Genomic DNA, 19,997 nt, shown 5'->3' on the forward strand with positions numbered 1-19,997 from the left:
AAATAATAGAAATTAATTTGAAACTGGGTCCCTTGTACCTGCTTAGGCACCTTAAGCATTGGAAAGGAACAAAACAGTTAAACAGTACACAGACTCCTGTACAAAATTACAGATCAAAAGCAACCTACATCTGATTTTAGGAGTTCTCCATGCTTATCTGAGGATTTTTTGTTTATTTTTAAATAAGGCTGTGAAGCTTCATGTATGTTTTCATATTTAGCGCTTCAACACACAAGCAAAACACCCTTGATAAAATTCCTGAGTAGCTCCTTAATAGTAGTCTGTATATCCTAGCTTACTTTTTTCACTGAGGGCTAAGCTACCTCAAACTAACTAGGTGCTTACTACTGGCTTTAATAGAGCTGATAACCTGTTCCCCTGTGGTAAGTTGGCTGTGATGATAAAGTCCATATATTTACTGATTTAGAGAAACACAGTCAATACAACTCTACTGTATTTACTGTCAATTTATCTTGTGAATAATTTAAGATAAAAGCATTAGCATTTTACCATGTCTTCTTGTCCATAGTCACTTGGACTACCATGTGACGGTAGATATTAAGAATACGTTTACACATATCTGTGTGTTCATCCAGCAGAGCTTTAATTTCATTTGCAGGTTCGAGGAAGAATATATTTGAAGAATTTATTATAAAAACCTGCAAGTAGAAAAGAGTGGATGTTATGAGCTTGAAGCACTGTTATGAGTTTTCAGCAATTCAGTTGGCAGTAACCAGGAAAAGAAAAATCTATGATTAACAGAAAAAGCTGCATATGCACTCAGAAGTATACATTTAAATATGTTAGCTTGATGTGGGCTTCAGCATGACAAGGCCCGTATAACATTCGGGGGGGGGGGGGGGAACTAAAGCATTCATCCCACTATAATCAGGAAAGCTTGCCAAAAGTAGGAAACAGGATACCTTCTCCAAAGCAGCTGACTTCAGTGGACAGTGAGTTAAGGCTTTCAGAATTGAAAAGATGAAAACAAAGTAGGTAAAGACAGTAGTAGTAGGAGTTACAGGAGCTACTACTGAACTGTTGTTACTTTTTTGTCTAAGTTTAGGAAGTATTTGAATCATGGTGAGCCCTAGATTTCCAATTCATTTTTATTTGTCTTTCTTAATCCACACGTACAGGATATCATTGGTTCTACAGTTGTAATTTCCCTCTACTGAGAACTTTGGATTTCAATAATTAAAAATTATTAGTATGCAGCTTTACATTTACTAGCCTCAACTACTAAACATACCCTACTCTAACTGCCTAGAAATAAGTCTATGCAAGAATTAACTGGGAAGAAAACTCAAGGCAGAACTCTTGGATTCTTGATTCACAGAAAAAGTCAAATGTGGTTCCAGGTCAGTAAATCTCTCTTATTCAGACACGGTACTGGGTTAGAATGATGTCTTGACTCCATTTCAGGGTAAAAAAAATATATATATATCTGCTGGTTAAATGAACCTTTGTCTAAAAAATTTCAACATTAAGAATCTCCTAAGCATTCTTGGATGTGTAAACCTTAGTAATACATTGCAAACAGCTTAAGATACTTCACTATTTCTTTTCTCAAAAACACTTCATAACCCAAATAGTCATTGTATTCAAAGATTATGAAGTTAAAATTATTGTAACATGTTTGAATTTAAAAGCAATTTCAGTTACAAAGTTTATTTCTATGTGTAACAGTGTACAGCATAACAGGAAACCGTATTCAGGAAATCATTCAAGCTATCACAAAAATACTGAGTTTTAATTAGCATGGTCACCCATGGTAAAAGTTCACCCAGTGGAGTAGCAAATGCACGTCCGTTTTATTTTGTGTAGAATCAATTTTCTTCTGGATAAAAGAATATTACAAATGCTACAGCCATATATACACCTATATGTATGTATGTGCATGCACATATTATAATACATCAAATGCACACATTTACATGACCTTAAAAGTATTTCAAAGGCCCTCAAATTCTACATGCTTCATGTTCTATATCCTCAACTTCAATAAAGCATTTTGGTGTTTATTTGAAATATACCCTGCCAAATTTCCTGGAAGCAGAAAACTGTTAAGGAACTTCTGCAACTCTCCCATTCCTTAAGGATATCACTGAAGTAGAGAGTTGTGGTGTCTGATCAAATTTTTCAAACACTTATGTACTCATCCAATCTGTAATTCAGACAAAGATGAGAAAATATCCCTGTACAATTTATTATTCAGATTAGGAAAACTGCAGGTTCGCATGTTTTGTGTGTGGTGACTCATAGCTTAAAAGAAAAAAGCTTCTAAGCATTCTTATTAAACACCTAATTAGAATAATTTGATGATGAGGCACTCAAATGAGAATTATTTTTCTGTGATACAATGCAGAGCAGAATGCATGTCCTGATGCAAAATTAAGAGATTTTTTTACTGTATTATCCAACACTTGTGTATACATTTTCCTACTTAAGGTCAATAAAGACATAGTGAACCACTGCCATTATTCTAACACCATTTGTCATCATACTTGTTAAATCTAAAAAAATTTTTGAAATTCAGAGATTTTTTGAAGGAGCATGGGTTTCCCTTGCAGGGGTACTGCATTCTATTCCACTCTTTATGTACTGATAACAAGAGCTTTATTATTAGAATGAGAATCAGGTATCAAGTCTATTTCATACCTGCAATACTGACTGCACTCCAGCTCGTACATTTTGCTCTTCAGTATCAATTTCAGACATTTTATGCAAAGTGTCTTCATAACAGCCATTTCTTGCCCAGTTTGAATTTCTAACATGACTGGAGTTCATCCCTTTTTCCTGAAAAATAATTTTTTCTTAAAATCCTATAGATTTGTAGACAGGTATTTTGGCTTTATATTAAAGGAAAAAGAACGCAATAGATATTAAATAACAAATGATGATAAACAGATGTTTAAGATGCATCTTAAAGACAAAACTATATTTTAAGAAGTTTGCAACAGTTATTTTAAAGTATGATAAAGGATGAAATAACTACTATTTTCCTCATCCTTTTATCTGTATATAGTTTTTACACAGCTGAAGATTGTCATACTGGCATAATCCACCTCTTGAGAACAGTTCATAAAACTACATGAAATTTTAAATTGAACTAACCACATTAAAAATCTACAGATAACAGATCAAATTGCTAGCCCATTCGTGCACTGTTTAATTACCACTGATTCTCCACAACAGATGCTCTGACACCAAATTAAAGCACATATAATCTGTCGAGGAGGCCACTTTGCCTACTAGCGTAACCAAAAGATGCAAAAATATTAAGCAACAGTATTTTACCTCTTCTCTTTCTTTTGCTTTCTCTGATGAATTGTGGTCAACAACACTTTCATCACAATCTGCAGCTGTGCACTGCATTACTTCTTCAGGTTCTTTCATAAATAAAGGCTTGTCTTCTTGCTGAATCCATTCTTGATACACCTTTACCACTTTCCTCATGGCAGCTGCTTCACATATTGGCAACAGAAATGCCTGTGAGTAGAAAAAGGAACAAAAAACCAGTTACAATACTTGAAATCAAGCTGGGCTTTATAATGTACAGGTTCTAAAGGATAAGGGGCAGGGGGGGGAAATACAGCCACTGCAGGATCTTAGCAAATAAATCACTCCTGAGCCTAAATGCTTGCTCACTTCTTCATCTGTAAACTAAAAATACTAAAAAAATGTTTTAAATAGAAAACTTGTCAAGAAAGCACTTAAAAAACTTCACTGCCAAAGAGAGAGTGCTGAAAGTCCATACAGGCATATCTACCCGACACCCAGCCTGCTGAAATTAAAATACAAACACTCATCAAAAGTATGCAAAATGAACGAGCAGAAGTTTCTATTACAACATCTTCCATTCAGAGGTCTTGGAAGAGAGGAGTTAAATCAGTTCTAAATGATGTAACAAAAATTCAAGTGTCATACATTACTGGTGGCCTTATTTTTAGCTAAATGAGATTTTACAAAAGAGTATCATTAAAAGAAATGACACCCCGAAAAGACTTCAGAATCATTGCTTCAAAAATTCATGCATTTGAGTCAGTGTAATGGCTAATCAGTGCCCTCTTCAGGATGCTTTCTGTATCTGCTGTACCGGTAACAACTAGTCACCGTTCAGAAACTTTTAACATTAGTCAGGTTTTAACTAACTACAGATACATTTACCAAAGACCACGGATGCCTTAATTGTATTTAAAAAAAGAACAGATAAACTACACTAACACATAATTTTATGGAGTTCATGCTGTGAATGTTGAAAACTCATTGCTCATGTCCCTAAGGAGTGTCTACTTATCAGAAGCAGTATGTTGTCTCTCTGGAAACGGACATTTCACACCAGTATCACACAAAAAAGAATTTTGCTGTGTATTACAGAATTCAACTGACAAGTTCATCAGTCACACACTATCACTCTTCAAGTCTAACAGTCCTCTACAAGCCCACATACAGTTTTTGTACCCTGGAGTCTAGAATGCATAAAACTTTTTCTACAGACGAACTTCCCACCATTCGATACAACTGAAACATTCTCCTGACTGGAACAACTTAGCCCTAATGTTTTTAAAAAATTACAGATATCTGGCATATTAGAAATGAACTTACATTGAAAGCTTCTGGCTAAACAATGACTTAAATGAGATCTTATAACCACACACAAAATCCTGATAACCTACATAACTCACAGTGTGCCTTGTGAAAAGAACAAAGAAAATTGCCTCTGTCCCTTTCACTGAAGGGGGCAGTTTCTAAATAGACCATTAATGATTCAGACTCTACATTCAATCTCTCAGACTCTGTAAACCCTTGACTGGCAGCTAAATTTGGGTAACTCTTATCTCCTTCAGTGATGTGTCCAAGCTTTTCAACACATTGGATGTGGATAAGCTTCTGACATTTATTTGCCTCATTCGAAAGCATCCTTTTATCCAGATATACTGGAGTTTTAAGATGTCTGGTTTTCTGCTGCTTAAAGTGATAAGTGCATTTCAAATGAAACTTAGTATATTTTTCTTTACTATTATCCAGAAAAATCTCTTAATTTTTTAGATCTACAGCATGGGCACAAAGAAAGTCTATCTTGTTCTATTGCCTTGGATGCCCCATCCCTGGAAGTGCTCAAGGCCAGGCTGGATGGGGCTTTGAGCAACCTGCTCTAGTGGCAGGTGTCCCTGCCCATGGCAGGGGATTGAAATAGATGATCTTTATGGTCCCTTCCAACGTAAACCATTCTATGATTCTATTCTCCCACGCTGAACTCAAAGTTACGTATTTTCACATTATAGAGACTCTATAATCTGGCATATGTTCTCAGTTTAGATTTATTTAATAGTTTCCAGTTGAGAAATACTATTTTGAGTATGCTCAGCTAATATTTCTGGTTGCTGTAAAGTCAGAAGCAGAAGCTGTTACCTTCTATAGCCATCTGTCCCGCTCTTCTGATGAACACTATCAAGGTAAGGACACTCAACTGCTCCTAAAACAGTGTTTTAATGGCTGCAAACTCGCAAAGGACGCTTATTTGACTATGCTTGGTTGTGAGCTCTAATGGCTATGGGGTTGATGTATGAAAAGATCAGACATTCCTGCCTATGGGGAACTGTAAAGTCCAAGTCAAATGCTGTCGAACTGGTTATTAAAGAAATAAAATTAGAAAAATCAGGAACCACGAATATTCTGCACAGAATTTTAACTTTTCAATTCCTAAGTCTTACAGGCAAGATGACAGAAAAAACCCATACATTTATATAATGTTCTGCTTAGCAAATGCTCTTGAAAGAAACCCATGACATAATTATAATTTATAGTATGATAATCAAGGTCCTTCCATTCTATTGAGGGTTCTTTACCTGTCGGAAAATCTCAGTTAAAAAATTAACATTGCTTCTTTTAGAAGAAAAGACTTTCCGGACAATTTCAATATCAGTTAGATGTTCTTCATCAATACTGCAGAGGCTGGAAGAACTTGGTTCTCTCTCTGTTAGAGTACTTGTATTGGAATGAGATTGTTCTGGCTCTACATTTCTATCCTGCTTATCAGCACTGTCATTTTTGCTGTCCTCCCTTGAAGCCATGCTAGCAGCTGCTCTCTGAAACAAAAAATAAAGAATATTTCACAGCTCATTTTTAGTACAACACTTGAACAGTACAATTTAAGTTATTCAACAGTTTAATTTAAAACAGAATTCAGGAAAAAACCCCAAAGATAGGATTCACTGCATTCCAAGGCTTCTTATGCCTATTTGATTAAAAACAAAATAGCAGAATTTGAAACAAACAAACAAAAAAGCACAGTGAGTCCTTCTAAAGTGAATTCATAAGAAAATTTGTTTAGAAACTCCTTTTTTTAATTCTTCATTAGTTCTAATTATTGGAGGAGGGCACACTGCTGACATAAAAATTAAGACAAAAACGTGAAACAAACACTTTTTTTATACATTTGTTTTTACCTGAATATTCTTTGGCACATTTTCACCTTCCATCCCAGGAATATGAGGTCCTGTATGAGGTTTTGGCTCAAGCCAGAAAGACACCAACCATCGAATGACAATAACACGAGCCTTAATAAAAGGTTCCTTTGTGCAATATATTGCCTCATTGGTTTCAGCATCTTTCTTAACCATTACGTAGTGTGGCTTTGGTCTCATTTGTGGTATATCTGTAAGGAAACACATAATCTTAAAAACACATGCAGATAGAAAGCAATCCTAAAACCATAACTAATACATGTGAACTTTCAGAGGTGCCATTTTTTGGATATTCACTGCTGCACAACTCGTCCCAAGATATGCTGAAATGGATGTGATACAGAAAATTTCATGACTAGACTATAAGATATCAAAAGGCTGCAATTTTTTCCTGGAGGGAAACAATCTCTTTGGTCCAACAGACAGCAACTTGGTTTTGCTATGTAAAACCTTTAATTTCTTATCTGAAAGTGATTTCTATAGCCTTACATCCCTGCTTCCATTTTTCCCTAAAAAAGTAAATACATTTCTTTTTACTGTTTTCAGCCTTTTTTTAAGCTACATGCTATATACTCAATATTTAAAGATAAACTTTAGCAAACTCACTACTTCACATTTCCATTGAAAGCTACAAAGGAGTTCTAAGTAGCAAAATAACTGTTAACTAGACTAGAATATGGCCTATACAAGAAAACTACTTTCATATAGAATTAAGATATTGTCAAGTTTCTTAATTTTTAAGAAGCGTTTATAGTTGTTACTAAGCAACAACTTACATAACTCATACCATTTTACAGCCTTTTAAGAGTCCTATATGTCACTTATCCTTACTACCAAACCTACTAGGAAAAGCAAATGCAGATGCAAAGGATCACCACGTTTCTAAATGCATCCCTAGAAAGATCTCTATGTTGTTCTGCAGCAAGCAACAACAAAGCAATATAATTAGCCGTAAGGGTCATCAGTTCTTTACAGATACATATCCCAACATGTAATCATGGCTACAGTGGCAGAGCTTTAATTCCCAACTGTATTCTCGCAGCAGCTGCAATAAACACAGTCTCTTCTGGCCCTGCAATAGGTGCAAGGTGAATAGGACAGAAAGAAATCCTGCTCCAAAGCCATGCGAGTTTCACAGCATCATCTAATGCCACACCTGCACTTTGCTGCCAGAGCAAGGGCACCTCCATATTCTGTGACTGAGCTGAGAGATGATTCTGCGGCAACAGGTTCTGTACCAGCTTGCAGGGAACGTAATGAATAATGCCCAGGGGCATGCCAACTAGCAGGAATGTGGTTATACAGCTCCATTTTCTCCATCCCATGTTCTACATTGTGGTTCAGAACTGTTTAGCTCTTCTGGTTCTCTACTATGCTAGTGACAAAGACGCTGACAGTGTCATCAGTATTCCCAAGCCTGCTTCAGAATAAAAGTGATAGTCCTTACTAAGTCAGTGTGGATGGGACTGACGTGTGGTAAAAACATTACAAAGACTAGGGGCTGGGGATACATGGACAGACAGTTTTTAAATTGTGCACAACGCGCATTTCTGCAAGAAGAGATATCTAACAGCCCAGTTCAACTCCAGCCAGGTATCAGCCAACTCAACACTGCAAAATGTCATTTATGAGTTTCACAACCCAAGACAGGGTGAAAAAGAGTTTTGCAATACAAATCATCAATCTGAAGCAGCTATGAAACTTTGAGGCGCAAATGACATTTCCCTGGGAGTGCTATGTCAACTCTAATCCTAGTTCTAGAAGGACAAGTATGAGATCTGCTCTGATACAAAAAGTAGATGAAAATTTGTCTGAGAACTGATTAAGTCGTGCTGTCAGAATACACTCGGCTGCTGGTGTTTCAGTATCACTATTTTCATCTGGCAGCAGCACACACACAAAAAAAACCCCCACAAAAATAAAACCAACAAAAAACCAAAAAGGAAGCATGGCAAATGATGGTCCAATTCAGACACGAAGAGGGATAGATTGGACAGATCTGCAATTTCATCGCTCCCTCAACTCTTCTATAGCTTATGGTACATGAGTAAGAGATACGTTCCATGGTTTTACAGGCCAGAAGAAAGTTCAAAGATACTGATGCTGGGACTCAAAAAAGATGCAAAGTAGTCATGCTGAAGAATATGAAGTTGTTCCCTGACTGTATCTTCCTAATGCAAGGTCAACAGTTGTTTTAGGGGATCCAGCATAACTTCTGCCAGGTTCTAGTATCATAATCCAGGCAGAACAAAACTGGATAGCAGCAAAGAAATAAATCAGCTACAATCTAGGCAATTAACGTCTGACAGCCATATATACTTTTAGGCATTTGAAGTGAATACAGCCTCCCTGCCAGACTGCTGTAAATGCTTCCTTGTTAACATTACAAATACACAACACAACATCCAGCACCAGCACTGAGGATATCCAAGCTGGTATATCTCAGTGTCATTTCAACAGCAACACGATGAGTTTATGACTATTTTTGTTTGATGCTGCTAAACTGAGTAATGCTTCCAGAATAGATTTTAAAGTTACATCCACTATTTTTAATGGAAGCATTATTTTTAGAGGGAAAAACTGTATGGCTCTTGCATACCATCCACCTCAGTACATAACAAATGAACAGAATACATTTTTAAAAGCTTGCAAAGAGTTTATTTCCTACAAATAAAAACCAATACATTGTTTTCATTCTGTGGAAAGCAGCAAGAAAATTAAAAATTAATGTATCTTAAACAGAAGCATGTATAACAGCACAATCAGTGAAAAAAGGAAGCAAATGCCTGGTAGTGCATTATTTAAAGATGCAAAAATCAATTCTCTCTGGTATCTATTAGTATTCAGCAGGGTGTGAAGGCTGCAATACTGGCCATGCAGTAACAGTACTCAGACAATATTTTCAAAGGGACAAGACATCCAGTAGACATGCAGTAAACATGTCTTTGCAGCACACTGTCTCCTTCCGTAGTTTCATGATATCCTCTCAGGACATCCTCTCTCTATATTCTCTCTCAATTGTATTAAGTGCTGCAGCTGCTTCTTAAATGTATCCTCCTTCAGTCATTTCTTGTATTTTCACATTTCTGTCCATCTTGGAAGTAGGTGTCAAGGCTCCAGACGAGGACACTGACATAAAACCAAAGCAAAACAGAAGCTGAGTGACTCAAACAGCACAGGAGGAAATATTCCCTTACCCCAACTTTCCATTTTTCCTTTCTGTTTTGTTTTCGGCTTTCCCCACCCGCCCCCTTCCCCCTCTGGGAACTTGGTGTGAGCTGGTACCAAAAAGGGCAGGGAGCTGTAGATAGTGGAAGAGATACACAGGGCAGAAAATGAAATGGCTAGCAGAAACACAGTTAAAATGGTGGACACTTGTAGTTTTGACCACGTTTACTTTTTAAGGCAAAAAAGGCTTCAGAAGGAATGAAGAACTGCAGGACAGCCTACTTTATTGCTTCCCTGTAAATGAAGGGGGCAAATCTAATGGTTTGGAAATGGCACAGAAAGGCAAGTTACTATGCCCCTGGAATCTTACCGCCATATCTGTAGTTCTTACTAAAGAGCTTCCAAAGACTGTATTACAGAATCTAACCAGATGCTACAAAAACATTCAAAACAAAACAAACAATCTGATGGGCTCTTCTAACCCTGTCTTGCTCTTCTAAGCCTGTAATACTTTTTGTAACTGGAACGCTCGTTGCTTGTTACTGTAACTGATATATGAAAGTCTGCCTTAACAGAAAGAAAAAGAAAATAAATCTCAATCCAATGTACTATCTCCAGTAAAGCCCTGTATGAATGTCTGCTTACTAAAACTACTGTTTTGATTTGTACCTCATGACTTCTCCTAAATTAAACATTACACCAGTAGCAAGAACTGTTTTCAGTAGCAGGCTCAGTGTCCACGCTTACCCTGTTTTCTGCCTAAATGATGTCAATTTTGTTCAGAATAGGCACAGGATTATTTTCAAATAGGGTGGCAAGAGGCATGCCAGAGAAGAACTTCTTACAGGAGGAAAGACTATTCTACTCACCAGTGTTTCTGTTGTTTTCATTACTATATTCTTCCCAAAATCCTTGGCATTGTTGCTGACTTTGCAAAGTTTAAGGCACTGACAGTAGTTTTGGAGCTCTGTGCCCATTTCTTCTTCCCCATTGTCCTCTTCTTTACTAAGGCCTTGGAAGTTTCTTGTTTATGGCTCACAGCAAAAGAGAGGACTACACTAACACTTCTCTGGAAGACTCAATCAAGATCTTCCTTGAACAAGAAATGTGGAAATGATATTTTCTTGTTCTATGATGTCAAGCAGCAGCAGGCTTGCTTTCTCAGCATTGCTTACCATCCCTCTTGTAGCTATTTTATCACTGAACCTCTTCAGTATCTTCACACAGCTCTTGTTCTGCTGTTGCTTATGGCTCGCTTTGGACTGTTTCTTCTCCCCTAGATGAGAAGGTCCAGTGTTTGTCTTTCCCCGGAGAACATGGTTTTGAAACATCCATCTCTGAAGAAAGCCACAGTCCAAATACATGTACATGGACTGGCAGAAAGAAAGACCTTTTGAACAAACTTCCCTGACAGCTTGATTTTAGAATATGAAATTGTGGCTGGACATCACTACTAATCCTTGCGAGATGCTGCATCAGCAGGTAAGAGGAGCAACAAGGTGTCCATATTATTCAAGCAATGATATGGCAGCTTAAAGCCTGTGTACATGGCATTGCTTTGCAAACAAGAGCCTTGAATTCCGCTGGCTTACAACCAACATGTGCATAGGTGCATGCAAACGTGAGCTACCAGAATCAAGATATGCAAACAATGTTCTAGTTTAGAATGGGCTAAAAGCTTCCGAGCAAAACTCTAGTTAGATTTGCTTAACAAACACCAAAAATTCCACTCTCTCTCTCTCTATGGAAAGATATATTCTAGCACCATCAGCTTTAAAGATTGTGTTAAACCGTAACTTCCTACTGCAAGCTCCTGACAATATACAATTGATACAAAAACATACCTAACCTTGCCCTGACTGAATTATGAGCAAACACTGCATGATGTGAAAGTTATGATTCTGTACAGATAAAACCAACATCCCCAAACAACAGCCCACTAACACCTTTTATATAAGCAGCAGTAGTTTATCTTCAGAGCACAATTTAAACCAACAACAGGCATCACATTAAAGAACTATTTTACAAGAACATTTAATTTACCTTAATCAGTTTAATGAAGCAAGATTGACTCTAATGAGGGAGTCAGGTGCCTCCATGAACAGAGAATTGAAAACCATGAACAGGAACTGTAACATGTTCTTTCATAAAAAACATGTTTGGACAATGTTCTTTATGAGGAACACGACAAAAGCAAAAACTGCTTTGCTATACTCTCTATTAGAGAGAATGCAATGATTTATCAGGTGTGTTAACACTTACCAAGTATAGGGTTATACAAGCTGGTCTCCTTACAGATGTTTGGGAAAATAGAAGGTAAGTAGTACTTCTTAAAATTTGAGAATAAAAATGAAAATCCCTTTTCCTGGTTTTCCTTGTTCTTCCATTCTAAACTCTTAACCTTAAAAAAAGAAGTTATATAAAGTAAACATCTAGAAGTAGAAGAGAAAGATGACTGATGAAACAGCTTCTTTATAAGTTATTTATTTGGAACGAAATCATATGCATTTTAATTAACACTTTTAGAAAGATGGAACTGAAACTAGCTAGGAAATGTCAATGAAACAAAGACTGTTCTCTTCCAAAATGCTGCTTCAAAATTAACTTTAACACATCATATACTGAAACAAATAGAAATACATCTGCTTTTATGGTCATCTTGCCAAGTCAAGGAGTAAACCCAAACTGACTGTTTTTAATAAAATTGGTTTTTTATTTCAAAATGTTTTATAAGAAAAGGACAATTATCCATGCCACTCTGAACATTTGTTTGACAATTTCTTTTAACATATCTCGACTAACAAGTGTCCATATATTCAATATAATAGGTACTTGGATTCACCTGGGCGGTTGGCAATATGAAACAAACAAGTCTGTCAACCACAAGTAGCAGAATATACAACTTTAAAGTTGAATTACACAAATCTACTTTCATGGATCATAAGTGCTAAGCCTTCCCCATTACGAAATGTTTTCCTACTGAAAAGCATGATAAATTCTCCTTAATAATAAGCCAAACATGCAGTTTCCATCTTTGTGCTGGAGAATCCATCTGCCTATAGAGTTGGGTAATCTGTCAAATCTACCATAAATAATAAAAAGGAAGTTTCAGAACAATTCAGAAGACAAGTGAAGATTTTCTAAGAGAATTTGCTTTTCACAAAGGACACTTGTGGTGGGGGGGGGGGTGAGGAGTGGCAAGGAGGAGGAAAGTTTAAAACACTTGGTTTTTTAACATACACATTTGCAGTGCTACTAGTAAGTATCTTCTGGTAATGGACCAACAGTTGTTAGTTGTTTCACACTTCTTTGCTTGAAAACTGTAGAACATACCTGAATTACTATGTATTTCAAAAGTGCTTCTAAGAAATAGCTTGTTAAATCTTCTTGTCCTTTATCTCCTGATTGTGGAGGAACAAGTGGAGTGATTTCCTCTATAGTCACTTGAGCTATTAAAAAAAAAAAAAGTACAGCTAACATTTAGACCATTTCTTCTCATGCGTAAATTACGACCAAGGTATCCAAGCAGAAAAAGAACTGTACTCGGGTAAGCACAGACAGTTGCAGGCAAAATAATCCACCCTTAGATTAATGAAAATTAGGAAATTTTAGCTACTAAACCACCACAGAACTGATTTCTTACATGTGTAAAAACACAGCAGATAACTCAGTACTCCCTATGCACCTTAAGAATCTACCTGCCAAAATGCAATTTTTCCAAAAGGCGTAACCCATTTCTTTCAGAACTTAGGCAAACAGTAGCATAACATTTGTGTTTCCCAAATGCCAAATCATTATTTGCATCTCTCACGATTTTCTTCATTTAGCAGTTGATCACAGTTACATTTCTGTGAATTTTTACCAGCTCCACGCTTCTTTTACCTCTACAGTGAAGCTAGTTCAGAGTTTATTTTTCTCGTTCCTGTAGTTAGATGTTCACACTTCACTATTTGCACTCTGCATTTCTATGCTGCCTACATCCCCTTTAGATCTATTCCTCCTTTCCTGCTGTAGAGATGTAACACAAGACCACTCCAAAACATGGCAAACTTATCTGCAGAGCTATCCTGCCATGAAATCCATCCACTAAGTCAGCTTTGTTTCAGTAAATTTAATTGCCAGTCAAGGAGACACTGCTTGCTTCTACAAGCAATGCTTGTGTCAGCTGTAAAACATTGGATGGAGGTAAAAAAAAAGCAACCGTACCTAATGATCAGAAGGAAAAGTGGTTAGCTTCTTATTCATATTTATGTGAATACCCAGTCTGCACTTATGACCCATTATTCGTTAATAAATGAGCTTAAAACCCTACTAACGGAAATAAATTGAGTTAGCAGGCAAGAGGCTCCCCAAAGCTACCAGTATCTGCTACTTACTGCCACAGCTAACAGTCAAAGGAAAATCTATCACAAGAATTATCTTAAGAGAAAAATCACCCTCACTCTCCTGATTGGAGTCAAGATGATGATCTTCACATTTAAAAAATAAAAAAATCTAGAAAGTATAAAAAGTTTATCTCTGAATGCTTAAGCCTTGCTACTGATGCAGAACTTTCTGACCTCAGGTTTTGCAATTTACAAGCTCCAATTCTTTTGGAAGATTCCAAGCCACAAGACTACCACAGCTTTAATAACTGGTCATACAGACACCGCAGGATGATCATTTATGCATTGCCCTAACAACCACTCATTCCCTTGAGGGCCATGCCAGAAACTGCTTTGCACAGCTTGCTCCCTAGGGTATAGCCAAAGCCAGTGCCAATGTTCAACACAAGCAGAATCCACCTGTGCAAGTTCACAGCAGATGTGGGATCTCTTGCAACTCTTAAGAGGAATTACACAAAATTGGTCAGTTTATTTTCACTCTCTCTGTGTTAAGCTACTATAAGCTATACTTTTTAAAAACTAACAAACAAAAAACAACCCACCCCTGAAAAACAACAACAGCCAAAGTTACTATTGGAACAAGACATGATAAACTGCCAAAAAACTCATTAACAGCTCCATAATCTCCCTGGGTACATATGCATGCTAGTTCTTCATTACTTCAACTTGCCTCTTCTGTGCTGAGAATTGAATTATGTAGATAATTCAGTAATATTACCAAATTACTTACTTTCTTGAACATTAAGTGGAGGGTTAATGAGATTATCTAGTGTTCGGGGGCCATATTCAGACTGTGGTGATGAAAATCCAGGAATCAAGCAAGAAAACATCCATAGTTGCTCTTTACTACAGTTATTCTGAAGTGCTTGCAGCCACAAAAGAAAGAGACGCACGCCCTCTCGTCGTATCTTAAAGGAAAAAAAAAAAAAAACAGAACAAGTTAACTTGTCCCAGAACATACAAAAGCATTTCCATTTGTCCTGGATGGAGAAGGAGAACAGTAGTAGAAAAGATGACAATATACAGACAGTATGACCACCAGCAGTCAGCAGAGCAAAGCAAGCACATCTGCTGCTCCTGCTGAAATGCAAGGACAACCCTGGCACCTTCACTGCTGTTTGCCTCACAGAATCTCTTCCAAAGGGCCTTCTCGGAAAAAAGAGGAAGAAAACCAACATGAGTCTAGTCACTTGCTTGACAGCAGCAGTGCAAGATATCTTATGAATTTTTCAGAAAATACAAAGATCATCATAAAATTTCTTAATGTGTTTGTGAATTATGACAACAGTGCGAGCTCTCTGCAGCAGAAGGACCCATTCTACCCTCTTCCTTCAAGGAAGGTGGTGAAGTCCTAGAGCAGTCCCCTCCTGTCTCTCTCACTGGAGAATTTCAGCACCAGCCAAGCCTGCAGGTGTTTACAGGACCGGCATGGCTGGTTGCTGCAGTACCAAAACTACATGTTACACCTGGATGGCTTTTGTCCCATGGTCAACTGTTATTACACTACCCACCAACAGGTCTCTTTTGCCTAGATAATCTTCCACTTCCAAGACAGTCTGAGCCCCAAAACCAGTTTCCTTGCTCCTAACAATGAATGGTTAAGGCTTACTTCTGCTTTAATGCAAATCCTTCAACCATTTACACACGGTTTTAACTTGGCTACTCTATATAAGAACGTTATTACTGTAAGTAGTTCTACTGAGGTAAAGCTGATGATCTAAAGTTATTTTTTCATGACACACAAGTCATGATCTGCTTCTCATTCCTGTGGCTTTACCATAAAAATTCATCTGTATGTTCTTACTTGCATTTTAAAGTTTTTTAGACAAAAGTAGCATGCAACTTCTTCTAATACCTTTAATGAATTTCCAGTGTGAAGAAGCTTCTTTAAAATCAACCCTAAAAAGAAGGAAAAAAATATTTTTGTTTGTTTGTTCTTTCTTTATTAAGTAAAATGTCAGAATTCTCGGTCAGACTTGATAGTAACTTTTAAACAAGTCCTTGGCAACCTCCAATTTAATCTTGGTGAACTTGATATCCTCAGGCAACTCTCTCAATGCCAGAAGGAAAAAAAAGATCACCTTTCATAGCTTCATCATAACCTATAACATCTTTCCCCAATGACTTCTTAAGATGTGTACATTAAGAGTGAATGATTTTTAAGTCATTAATGTGCATAATAGCAGTGTTCCCCATTTACAAATATAGACCTCACCCCAATTTTAAAATTTATTAAGAGAATTAGGAAAAAAAATAATTACAAAGCAACTTTTCAGCTGCCTTTGTTCTTTCTCAGCCACTGTTCTATTTCCAGATTCGCAGCTTTAATTTTATCTAGAACAGCATCTCATTACATTGGTGGGGTTTTTTGTTTCTTTTCTTTTTTTTCTTTGTCTAGCTTGCAAGAGTTTCAAGACCATAATCCCTCTACCCCTGTTATGCCACTTAAAGGTTAAGGAAATGAACAGCAGAAACTACTAATAGCTACTGATAAAAAAATAAGATTTAAAAAAAAAAAGAGAAAGAAAAAAAGAAAATCAACTTACCAATACTATGAAATTGCCATCTCTGATGAATCCTTTCTGGGAGAAGTTGCAAAATTTTCTATAAAAAACAGAACCCAGGGATCTGTATTGCAGATACCACACTCGGAAGACCAAAGAGCAATTGCGCAAAGGCCACAGATCAGAAGATGAAGGGTGAACTTAAAAAATTTCCACACAGCTTTACTTGGAAGCATTACTGTCCTCTCAGGATAATCCCACTCCTAAAGCTACAGAACCCAAAGGTTCTGACAGACTGTCTGGCAAGTCCTGCATCGGAGACTTCAGATGTTACTGCACTTTATCTGTCTCCAGTGCCTCTTTGCTGGATATTACTGCTTATAGTGTATAGGGAGTGGAATGGAATCAGTACCTGTCTCAGTTGCTCTGGCTCACAACAGGTTGGATTAGGTTAATTCCACCTTTATAGCGCCTTAAACTGGGATGCTCAGCTGTGAACTTGCCTCTGTTGCAAAGGCAAACATTTACTTCAGCCTTTTCAATAGAGGGATAACCAGCTACAGCAAAACAATGAAGAAAGGAGCCAGGGCAATAATGGTCTAACACCTCTCCAGCTGGACTGGAGGAACATCATCTTCAGATGGTAAAAAATGGAGCACAGTTAGCGACAAATGCAGTTCAAAAATTTGTAATGTAACACTTCAACATTTATGCTAGAGGCATTAGCAACTTGTAAATAATCTGGTTTCCCAAAAGAAATTCTGATCCTGTCCCTCCAGAAGCCTGTGCAACTGCTTCCAAAGCACAGGTCACCTAATACACCGGTATGTAGGAGCCAGTGAACAAATGAACCAGCTCTCTTCAGACTCACTCTCCTTGTAACAGCTACCCTACAGTTTCAAGCACCAACGTAGCTTAAAAAAATAAAACAAAACATACTGAATTTTTATTCAGCTCTACATATTTTTAGAAGCCTCCGTCAGAAAGGAAAGACAAAATGTTGACATTCTAAGCCCAGAAATTATTTTATTTAATTAAATTAGTTTCCAAATCAAGATATGCTTTTGTTAAGGATATTGTGAAATGCTATTTTCAAATAATAAGTCTTTTTAAAAAATAAAAGGGATCTATAAAAACCAATTTTGCAGCAGTAATCTACTATGAGAAAAATCATTGGGACCAGTACTGTTCAATTATCTTCAACAATGACACAGACAGTGGGATCGAGTGTACTCTCGGCAAGTTTGCAGATGACACCAAGTTAAGTGGTGTGGTTGACACACCTGAGGGATGGGATGCCATCCGGAGGGACCTGCACAAGCTCAAGAAGTGGGCCTGTGTGAACCTCATAAGGTTCAACAAGGCCAAGTGCAAGGTCCTGCACCTGTGTCAGGGCAACCTCTGGTATCAGTACAGGCTCGGGGATTGAGAGCAGCCCTGTTGAGAAGGGCTTAGGGGTGTTGTTGGATGGAAAGCTGGACATGAGCAGAAAATGTGTGCTCGCAGCCCAGAGGGCAGATTTAGACTAGATATAAGGAAGAAATTTTTTACAATGAGGGTGCTGAAGCACTGGCACAGGTCGCCCAGAGAGGTGGTAGATGCCCCATCCCTGGAAAGGTTCAAGGCCAGGCTGGACTGGGCTCTGAGCAACCTGATCAAGTCGAAGATGTCCCTGCTCATTGTGGGGGAGGTTGGACTAGATGATCTCCTAAAGATCATCTTCCAACCAACCGAAACTATTCTATGATAACATACAATCAAAAGATCCCAACTAATCAGAGATTGCATTTATAACAATTTCAAAGTGTACAATACATGGTGGGGAAGGGGAGAGACCACCACCACAAAGTAATGAACTATCTGCAGATGCAGAAAACATCTTTTTTCCAGTTAGACATCTTCCTGCAAACTGCAAGTCAAGTTTTTCCTCACACAAAGCACATATATACAAAAAATATACAGAAAAAGGAAGGCAGTTAAGTGTAAAGTGTATTTCCAGACAACTGTAGGATAACTGTACTGTTATTATTCAACAGGATTTAATTCAAAGTAAAAAACTCACACAGGAATATTCAAGTTACCTTACCTCAAAAATAAAAAGAATAGAATCTAATTCTTCTCTCTGTGACTTGTGACCTAGATGCAATTAAAAATAAATAGAAGATAGACTTTCATTATCAAAACAAAATGTAATGAACACTGACAAAGATCCTTAAGATGTGTAAAAAAAACATGCATTTCTACAACCACAAGAATTACTCTGCATTCCTTCTGCAAGTAAAAAAAGTGTATTTCCTAGTTACAGTTTACAATAGTTACTTTCCATTATGGCATCAACAGCCAGTAGAGATTAAACTACACAGTATCTTGTTAAACAAAACTTAGAAAAATTCTGCGGAACACAAGTAGTATAACACCTTAAGAATCACCATTTTGCAAAAGGGCAAAACCAGCTATCAGAGAATAAACTCTCCTTGGTCACCTCCATGGCAGACACATCTAATTGCTCTGCCTTTCTTTGCAATGTTAGTGCTTACAGATATTTCTACACAAGTAGTGGTGTCATCTGTGACCAAAGACACCATGCTTTATTTATAACACCCTGCTTTATTTTATAACAAACACAGAAGCACAGACACAGAAATACTGTTCTATTTGAAATACTTACCTTTTTGTTTAAGGCCTACTTCAATAGTCACAAAGTTTTCAAAGAACACATAATATATATGTGAGAAATGTAGGTCGAAAAACTGTTTGAGATCAATTGATTCTGCATTCTCTGAAAAATAAAACAGAACATTGTTTTTTATTTCTTTCAAATATTTAGAGTCAACCACTGCATACCATTATCCAGCAGTAAAAATTGAAGATATTTAAAGGAAAAATTATTATTGGCAAAGAAGTTCTTGAAGTTTTCATTCTTTCAAACTGAAGCTAAAGAAATTCAATATAGGACACCATAAGCACCTAATGCTTTAAAACAGGAAGCAGCATCTTCTTGCACAGCAGCGAAGCCTGCAAACTCCAGTGATGAAACAGAATTTCACCAGGACTAGAACTATACAAATGAATGCTGTTTTAATTGTTACTTTAACAGAAATAAAGCTAATGACCCTATCCAAACTCCAGAACAGAAAGGCCATCACTGCCCCCAACTGTAATTACTAGACACAACTAAGCTTAAGAAAGTGGAAGGATGGTATGTTAGGATATGCCTCTGCTCTGTGGAGAAACAGGTTGGGAGCAAGCAAACAGTCACACTGGATTCCCACTGCTGCCTCCTTGCTTCCTCCAAGCTCCAACATGTACTTTCCTTTCCAGTCTGACCTAGTCCCCCATGGTCCTTAGATTGTGTGGTCTCAGGAGACCAGACACAGGTGGAAACATCATTCAAGCGTAGACAGGATGTGCTTTCTTGTGCATCCCAGTAAAGTTTCCAGACTCGCTTCCCACAGCCCCCCTTGATGGTT

General features: G+C 37.3%; 1 protein-coding gene across 5 annotated transcripts in view; it reads right to left on the reverse strand.

Moving 5' to 3' along the window:
- The window catches only part of RALGAPA1 (Ral GTPase activating protein catalytic subunit alpha 1), a 127,340-nt gene that overhangs the window by 98,011 nt on the left and 9,332 nt on the right, over positions 1-19,997 (reverse strand). For all 5 annotated transcript variants that reach the window (XM_074148830.1, XM_074148829.1, XM_074148828.1 and 2 more), the window contains exons 2-13: positions 19,196-19,306; positions 18,614-18,663; positions 16,570-16,627; positions 15,879-15,922; positions 14,754-14,931; positions 12,972-13,087; positions 11,901-12,039; positions 6,453-6,661; positions 5,853-6,092; positions 3,301-3,492; positions 2,662-2,799; positions 511-659 (exon numbers count right to left, since the gene is read on the reverse strand). In XM_074148830.1, coding sequence (XP_074004931.1) covers positions 511-659; positions 2,662-2,799; positions 3,301-3,492; positions 5,853-6,092; positions 6,453-6,661; positions 11,901-12,039; positions 12,972-13,087; positions 14,754-14,931; positions 15,879-15,922; positions 16,570-16,627; positions 18,614-18,663; positions 19,196-19,306 — 1,624 coding nt within the window. The remainder of the gene's footprint in view (positions 1-510; positions 660-2,661; positions 2,800-3,300; positions 3,493-5,852; positions 6,093-6,452; positions 6,662-11,900; positions 12,040-12,971; positions 13,088-14,753; positions 14,932-15,878; positions 15,923-16,569; positions 16,628-18,613; positions 18,664-19,195; positions 19,307-19,997) is intronic.

This window comes from Numenius arquata, chromosome 6 (genome assembly GCF_964106895.1).
Source record: "Numenius arquata chromosome 6, bNumArq3.hap1.1, whole genome shotgun sequence".
NCBI classification, from domain to species: domain Eukaryota; kingdom Metazoa; phylum Chordata; class Aves; order Charadriiformes; family Scolopacidae; genus Numenius; species Numenius arquata.